Source organism: Mus pahari, chromosome 17 (assembly GCF_900095145.1).
Source record: "Mus pahari chromosome 17, PAHARI_EIJ_v1.1, whole genome shotgun sequence".
Lineage (NCBI taxonomy): Eukaryota > Metazoa > Chordata > Mammalia > Rodentia > Muridae > Mus > Mus pahari.
The window spans coordinates 48,891,860-48,900,514 of NC_034606.1; the positions used below are offsets into that span (position 1 = coordinate 48,891,860).

An 8,655-nucleotide genomic window follows, 5' to 3' on the forward strand; every position below is an offset into this window, starting at 1 on the left:
CAACCAAGGCAGAGGGCTGGGCAGTGTGGAGCCTGGCCACTGAATGAGGGCAGGGTGAACGACATTTTCTGGGCCGATGGGGAGGGCTCCCTGTAGGTGGGCACCACTGGTCACTCTGAGGCTGTTAGCCTCCTGGTGTTTTTGTAACCTGCTGTGTGGTTCTTGGGTCTGAACCTTGCAGATGACATCAGACCATGGTGTTCAAAAGGTTGGGCATTCCAGAACCTTGTTTTGACTGCAAATTCCATGCAGGTGCTGCTGGGCACTGGGGTTTTCCCTGAGTGCGGTATCTCTGAAGGTTTGAACCCGGCTCCATCAAGAGCTTGCACATGTAGGTTGAAGAGTGATAGCCTAAGGTGGAGAAAGCTGAGAGACTGGTGGCAGCTGAGGCCAATGGCCCTGCGAGGTTTTCTTCAGTCAGAAGTAGACAGAAGGGAGGGAAGCAGAGAAAACTGAGGCAGCTTAGGTCCTGGGAGGACGCTGCCCTGTGCTCAAGGACTGATGGCCAGTAAAGGCCAGGCAGGCTGAGCCAGGGAAGTGATGGGACCACTGCCTCCTCCATTTCAGAGGACAAGATAGGGGCCGTGGGATACCCCTGCCGAGGGACTCCAGTGATTGTCCCCATCTATCTCCCTTTGGTGGCTCTGTGGCTTCCACAAGGGCCGCCAGCATCTCTGTGCATGCCCACCCCACAGGCAGCCTGCCCTATGAGTACAAGATCGTGATTGCGGGCAACCACGAGCTGACCTTCGACCAGGAGTTCATGGCGGACCTCATCAAGCAGGACTTTTATTACTTCCCGTCCGTGTCCAAGCTGAAGCCGGAGAACTATGAGAACGTGCAGTCTCTGCTGACCAACTGCATCTACCTGCAGGACTCAGAGGTCACGGTGCGTGGCTTCCGGATCTACGGCTCCCCGTGGTGAGTGTGATCTGCCCCTACCTTCACCAGCTGTTAGGGTGAGGCAGCAGGTGGTGGTGACTCCAGTCTCCTAGAGGGGCCTCGGGACCCAAAGTTGAGGCTCAGGGCTGGTGCAATGAGAAAATGAGGATCTGGGACTTAGTCTTGTCATTCTCACGCTCTGTTTGACCTCAGGCAGGCTACCGCCACCCCCCTGGGCCTCAGTTTCCCCATCTGGAGCCAAGGAAGGGTGATATGACCTATATCCTCTATGTGATATATCTATCTATCAAGGAAGGGTGATATCACCTATATCTTCTATGTGAGATACATATATATATATATATATATATATATATGTGTGTGTGTGTGTGTGTGTGTGTGTGTGTGTGTGTGTGTCTTACATGCAGGCAGGTGGTATTTTCTCCAACTCACAATAAAGAAAGGGAGCTGAGAGAGAGTACGGACCTTCCAAGATGGCACAGCTCGGCAGGGGAGGGCTGCAGCTGCAGGTCTTTCTTTCAAACACGAGCCTCCAGCACGAGGGATCTTCCCTTTCTGCCTGTCTTCTGTCCTCCCACAGAAAGGCATGTGGTTGTTGGAAAAGACAATTGATCCACATAATTGAGGAAAGGCATCTGGGACCGTCAGACGGTCTCATGGGGCACTTTCCTGTACGGGGACAGCAGCTGTTTAAAAAACAAATGCACAGGGAATCCTTATTCTCTTGGAGACAGTGGCTGACTGGGCCATCGCTCGGAACTCACCCAGTTGGGCGGTGCTTGAAGTGACCACGGGTCCAGATTCTCTTTGTGATGGTCACTGTGTCCGTGGCAATGATAACTGACTCTAACGGTGCTGCCGAGGACAGCGATGGTGATGGTGGAGATCTGTGGTGACGGTGATGATGGTGTTGGTGGTGATGCTTATGATAGTGATGATGAAGTTGGTAATGATGATGATGACAGTGATGATGGTGATGTGGGTGATGATGATATTGATGATGATGGCAGTGCTGCTGCTGCTGCTGCTGCTCCTGCTGCTGTTGGTGATGATGGCAGTCACCGGTGAGGTTGGTAGTGATAAGGATGGTGGTAGTGTTAAGGATTAGGAAATGAACAAGATGGTGGTGATTCTGCTGCCAACTGTGGCATCAGATCATTAGTCTGTGGACAGATCTCCTGGCCCTTGTGTGGCCACAGAGTGTAAAGTGCTGGCAGGGTGAGAGGAAGCTCCCCAGAGAAGATGGATGACCTCAGCCTCATGGGAGGAGATGGGCGTGGGCAGGGAGGGGGTGGCACTGTGGAGGGCTCCGGGTGAGCTAAGAAAACACAGTACATCTGGGGAGCCCTGGGCCTTGGTGTTTGATGTCCCCTGGTGATTTGAGGCTGAGGTGGGGTTGGGCCTGTGTGGATCTTATGAAGCCCCGGGGAAGGGAGAGGGGCCAGCCGGACCCATTCTCCTGCCCCAGGAGGAGCCTGTTGTCTCTGCCTGGGGTCGTGATGCTCAACGCTCCCATGTACTCTCCTGCTGCCTCTGAAGGCTTTGGGGCACTCAAGGATGTGAGGGACCCGAAACCAAGGGCTGAGGCTGCCTGACAGGGTGCAGAGGCTGATCTGAAGCCTGCTTCTATGACAGCTCACCATGAGCTCATTTGGAAGTCTTAGCAAAGTCTTGGGTCCTGAGGCCGGCACAACCTGGGCGGGGCAAAATAGGGTGAGAGGCGGTGGTTCCTAAGGTCAAGAATCAAGACTGGATCTCAGGAAGTGGTGGCACACGCCTTTAATCCCAGCACTTGGGAGGCAGAGGCAGGTGGATTTCTGAGTTTGAGGCCACCCTGGCCTACAGAGTGAGTTCCAGGACAGCCAGGAAACCCTGTCTCAAAAAAAAAAAAAAAAAAAAAGGCCTGGATCTCTTTGCCCTGTGGTTTACAACCTGCCCCAACACACACACACACACACACACACACATACCATACACACACCACACACACCACATATACATCACACACATAGCTATATACACACACACACAGCTCCTTAAAAAGAAGGTTATAAAGGTTAAAGGCATGGCTTAGAGACCAAACAAACAAACAAAACTCCTCACATTTTGTGTGCTGTTGACCCCTGGGCATCACTGGGTGCCCTTCCTATGCTTTTGCTCACTTTCTTACAGAATGGGATGGCAGTATGCCCTCCTCCAGTGGTGGCTATAAGGTGTCAGAGGGCTCCCCCGAGCCCATGGCGGTTGCCATCAGTGCTCAGAGGATGGAGACCTGCTTTGTTTGCGTGTTGTAGGGATGCCCTTCCTTCCTGGTCTAGTAAGGAGGGTGAGGGGAATGGAGGAGATGCACCACCCAGCAGCCAGGCTCTGGAGAGCTGAGGAACTCAGCGTGAGGGCTCCCTCGGTGTATGCTCCTCTCCCCAGGGAACGGCTCAGCCGCCATCACTGAACTAGCCGAGAGGATGAGGCTTGGGCGAGCCCAGCTGCCAGTTCAACCACTGTCCTGCTGCTTGGAGCTCTGGCCACCAGTGGCCCCAGTGTGACCTTCACTGTGGACATGACTGGCCTCTCTAGTTCCTGGCTTCCCCCCCCCAGGCCTTGCCTTCTTCTTGACCGCAGACCTGTGTCAGTGGAAGCCCAGGCTGGTGAGCAGAGGAAATGAATAGGGCGTGTGTTGGGAGAGGGGATATCAGGAAGCTGTGCTGTGCTCCTGAGAGGGCAGGATGGAACCCACCATGTTCCCTCCCCGCTGGATCAGGCTTTAGAACTCGAATAAAGGAAGGGTGGCTCAGGGGGTGGCGCGCACACGTCCCCAGCCTGGCTGTGCTTACACACCATGCTTTCCTTGACCTGGTGACACAAACAGCCCCAAGGCCGTTCCGTGTGCAGAGTTCTTTCTGTTTCTCTGAAGCTACCCAGGGCTGGGATCAGGTGGCAGGAGGTGACTGGCTCTGTTTCTGTGGGGCCACAGAATTAGTCCTGGGAGCTGTCCCCTCCCCTCTGGCACCTGTGTGCTGGGGGAGCCGCGTCTCTAATGGTGTGCCTGAAATGAGGGCTGCACAGATCAAGGCACCACCAACCACTCCAGCCCCGTGACTTTGGGTAACTGTGGCAGCCTCTCTGGTCCCACTGTGCCATGGGGAGATTATGTCACTACAGTATAGCAGGGCTTGGGGTCAGTGTGGCTCTGTCTGGATGAAGGCCTGGCACGAGGTAAGCACCTTCAGTGGCTCATGGTGGTTCTTGTAACTCATGATCAAAGGGGGCACGCTCAGAAGGGGGTTAGCCCTATGCCAGATGAGGGTTAGGCTGGCAACAACCCCATTCTATAGACAGGCAAGAAGAGGTCCAGGTGGGCACATGGTTCAGCCAGGGTTATCAAGACAGAGGTACCCCAGAGTCCTGGCCAGCTCCTGGTGAGCTCTGCCCTCTCTGGAGTCAAGGTCATGCAGTACTTTTCTAAGTACCATTTGGGTGTCCTAGGGGACATGGAGACCTGAGAATCACTCTCCTGGTTCATTAGTAAATGGATCAAGCCATCCATGAGAATTGTTGAGAACATGGCTCCCACCGAGCCCCATGGACCACTGCAGTCATTGCTGTCTTGGGTTCCTGCCCTGATGGCAAACCAGTCAACAGCTGTCTCCTGACTCCAGAAGAAGCCTTGGAAGTTGGGGTCAGGGAATAGCCCCCATGGAGAGATCTGGGAACTGAAGAGGTCACAGAGCTAAGGACGTGGGGAATGGTGTGGTTGTCACAGGCCAAGGCCAGGAGGCTGGAGGAGGTGCCAGGCGTGTAGGCATCGCGGCACTACTTCAGGCTCTGCGTGAGTCACAGTAAGAAACAGAATCCACAGGCTGGGCAGCCAGCGTCTCCACCCCTGGGTCCTTGACTGGCACCCCTGCCCTACCTTTCTCCCCAAGGTACTGGGGACCAGGTTTTCCAGAGTAACATCCCTCAGTATCCCTCCAGGGATGGAGTGCCTGAGGACCACAGTCACACCGAGGTGGATGCTTGGGACCTGCTGCCTCCCTGTGGCTCGTTTCCAGGAAAGCTTTGTGGATCCAGCCTCACTCTGCATCAGAAGGATGCTTACCCAGGAAGTGCATCACTTCTGGGGACTTGCGCCTGTGGGTTACAGGTGACCCCCACACACACCTATTCCATAGCCTCTGGAGGACCTGGGGGCAGCCATCAGCATGCTTCTGCTCATGAGGCCTCTGTGCATCTTGCCAGTACATTCCTGGCCTGGTGAGCCAGCCCTGTCACCCAGGAGTCAGGTCCTAGTCCTGCCACTGAGCTGTGGACGCATTGGCCAAGCTGAACAGCCTCCCTGAGGTTCGGTGTCTGGTCAGTAAATGTGAGGTCTCAGGGTACATACATTACTCTTTCAGGGAAGAGACCCTTAGTGGCTGGTGTCCTTAGAAGCCACACACGTGGAAATGGTATAAACCAGCCTTCAAAAATGTATTCATAGCTCCAGAACCTCCTAGCCTAGCTACGGACTCCACCCAGACCTGGGCGAGGTGTGTGGGATGAACCCTTCCCCACAACCGTGTCCCAAGGTTTGAAGTGAACACAGTCAGTTTCTTGGCACTGGTCAGCTACCCTCAGGGCAGCTCACGGTAGGAGAGAGTGATGGATGGTTATTGAATTCAGGTGATTCAAGACAAGCTCCACAGACATACCTGTAGCCTGTCTCCTTTACAGCCGGTCTGTCACTGAGACTCCCTTCCCAGATGATTTTTGTCGAGCTGGTGATTAAACTAACCAGCATGCAGTGGTAAGGTTATTTCTTCTCTCTCCTCAGTCACACTGGCTGATGTGTGGAGTTCAGATGTTTTCCCCAGCTTCAGAGCTGGAACTGCTCACCGGGGATCTGAACTCCTGCTCCTCTCCTATCTGCTGTGGCTTCGTCCACCGAGTCATTTCTCCAGCCCTCCGATCTCTTCAGCCAAGTCGGTTTGCCAAGTGATGTCCCCTGCCAGCAGTTGCTTACCTGTACCCCTGCCAACACTTGGTAACATAAGGTTCTAGGTTTTCCTTGCTGCTAGGGTAGGTGCTGCTGCTGCCGTGAGCCGTGGAGCCCTTCTATGGCTTCTGGCCGCTTACATTCCTCCTCTCTGAAGTACTCAAGTCTTTTGCCTCGTCAGTTATCTGGGGGCAAGGAGAGTCTGTCTTTTGGCTGGTTTTAGTGGTGTGGGGATGGAACCCAGAGTCTCAGATGCTCTAGGCAAGCTCCCTTACCCCTGGGCTGTCCCCCCTTGGCCAGCTCTGATCTTTCTCTTTCTTACTGGTTTCTAGAGAGGCTTAGTGTGCTCTGAGTGGAACATGGGTCCTTGGTGACTTGACACTTGACAGATCGCCTTCCATCTTCTTGCTCTGCCTTCTTACAGAGCCACAGATGAGCAGAAGCCCTGGACTTGGGTGTGATTAGATGTCTTCCCACTCTTCTTCCTGGCAAGTGCTTCCTGTGATGGGATTGTCTTTCATCAGCTTCCTGCTGATGGGATCTGTGCTCCCTGGATCACAGATCTTTCCCTTGCCCCACAAAAGCCTGCTGCTGGCTTTTCAGGCTTGGACACTGGAGTCACTGGGAATGGGGGTACTTGGTGTAAGTGAGTGGTGTGTGTGTGTGTGTGTGTGTGTGTGTGTGTGGTCCCACTTTGTGTTTTTCCTTGTGGACACTGTTGGCAGGCACCGTGGGTCTTCTCTGCCATCTTGTCTCCACAAGGGCCTGGGTCTGCCCTAGTCCCTCACTCCACCATCTCCTTCAGGGTGGGACAGGCGTGTCTTATGTCACCCTAACAACAGGTTTCTTCAGTATCACCTCTGCTCACTGGAATACTTGAGACCAGGGGCTTCTTTCGCACATAATCTCTCTCTAACTTCAAAGCCTGACCCGGCAACTGGCTTATATCGATAGATGTTTCTGGAATGGATGAGTGCACAGGTGGGAGGGTTCCAAGCAGTGGGAAGTCCATTACAACCCCTCCCTGGACTGTTTGCCCGTGTGCGCCTCTTACTGTGGCCTCCTCTTGGCCCACACCACCAACCCCTCAATCCCTAGGTTCCTATTCCAGGCTAGACTCTGAACACCATGGCCTGACTGTGCCACCTCCTGGCTCATCACACTGCCCACTCTCACTAGTTCCCCCAGACCAAAGGCCAGATGCCCGCCTCCCTGTGCCTTTGATGTGGGTCAGCTCTCTTCCAGCATCTGGAGAATTAAAGGCGGGGCAGAGATCTGGGGAAATTCTGCCTTCCTCATTGGCATGTGGTGACTCTGTGAGACTTTTGACACAGTTGCTGGTCCCCAGAACTAAAGCTGGGCATATATCCATGACCCAAGGCGGCTCTGGGGTGGAAGTAACTGCAGGAAGAGGGAAGAGTCAGCTTTTGCAAAAATCTTGCTTCTTTTTCTTCTTCTTTTTTCTTTTTTTTTTTTTTTTAAATCCTGCATATATACCCTATTCATTTATGGGTTTTGGATGCATTTTTTTGTTCTCATTTAACTAAAAACGGCCTTGATTTAAAAAAAAAAGAGAGAGAGAGAGAGAGAGAAAGAAAAAAAGGGAATGAGGGGGAGAGCGGGGCTGGCACGTAGCAGGCCCATCTGCTCTAATTACTTGTGGTATTTTGAAAGAAGGGATCTAAACCTGCTGAGACGCTGAACTTCGGGAAGGGGAAGCGGCTGCAGGGCTGCAGGGCCTGTGCCCCAGCGGCTGGGCTCAGATATGGATTCTGTGCTTGACTGGACTGCCTCTCCCATCAGGGCTGGACCCTGAGACCTAAGGAGGGCACTTGTCTTGTCTCTAGGAGCCCGGGTCTCAGGGACCAGTTGGGCACTCTACAAGGCTGGACTGAGGACCCAGCCTGCTGTGCCAGTGCCAGCAGTATGGCTGTGGTCGGAACCGTGGCTTTGTGCGACGGCGACACAGAGAGAATTCAAAGAGGCCAGATAGAGAGAGACATTGCCTGGCACACAGTTGGTGTCTCGTCGTGCTGCTGGCTGGCTGCGGCCACCAGTGTTGAGAGCATGGATGATAAAGGTTTCTTTTACATAGCTGATAGCCGCAGACAGCACTCTCTGAGCCGAGCACTCTCTGAGCTTGCTGCACAGCCTGGGGCTGGAATGGAGCAGCCTGGGAACACTGTCTGTCTCTGACTGTGCTTAGGGAAAGCCAGTCGGTGTGACAGATGTGTGTCCTGCCACAATCCCCAGGACGAATAGTGAGGTTCCCACTACTCTCTCACTTTAGAGATCAAAGTACTGTGTGTCAGGAAGCAAGCTGACTTGCTATGAAGGAGGTTCCCACAAGGATCAAGGGGAGCTGGGTCAGGGAGGGAAGCATGGTGTGCTCAGGACAGCTAATAACAAGGTGCTATTAGAATGCCTTTCACCTGGGGAAGAGCATAGTATATAGAATCACGTTTCCTCTGACCAGAATGGGTTCAAGGTCCTGGGTATTTAAAGTGAGGAATCTAAAGTATTGGTCCGAGCATCCTGCTGCCCTGAGCTGGGCCCCACTACTCTGGCTGTCAGCTCTGGCTGCTGCCTGCTGGTGGAACACAGTGAACCTTGCTGTGTCTATCCAGCCCTGCTTATGGCCCTGGCTACATCCCACCTGGCTTCCAGGAGCCCTTGCAGGTATCTCCTTGTCAACTAACTGCTCTGCTGTGTGCAGGCTTGGGACCTTCCATCCATCCTGTGTGAGTAATGGGCTGGGACCTGATGTCCAACTCCTGCTA

General features: G+C 53.8%; 1 protein-coding gene across 5 annotated transcripts in view; it reads left to right on the top strand.

The window, feature by feature from the left end:
* Mpped1 (metallophosphoesterase domain containing 1) overlaps positions 1–8,655 on the top strand; it is a 79,417-nt gene that overhangs the window by 56,159 nt on the left and 14,603 nt on the right. For all 5 annotated transcript variants that reach the window (XM_029531057.1, XM_021216600.1, XM_021216601.2 and 2 more), the window contains one exon: positions 696–921. In XM_029531057.1, the coding sequence (XP_029386917.1) occupies positions 696–921 (226 nt within the window). The remainder of the gene's footprint in view (positions 1–695; positions 922–8,655) is intronic.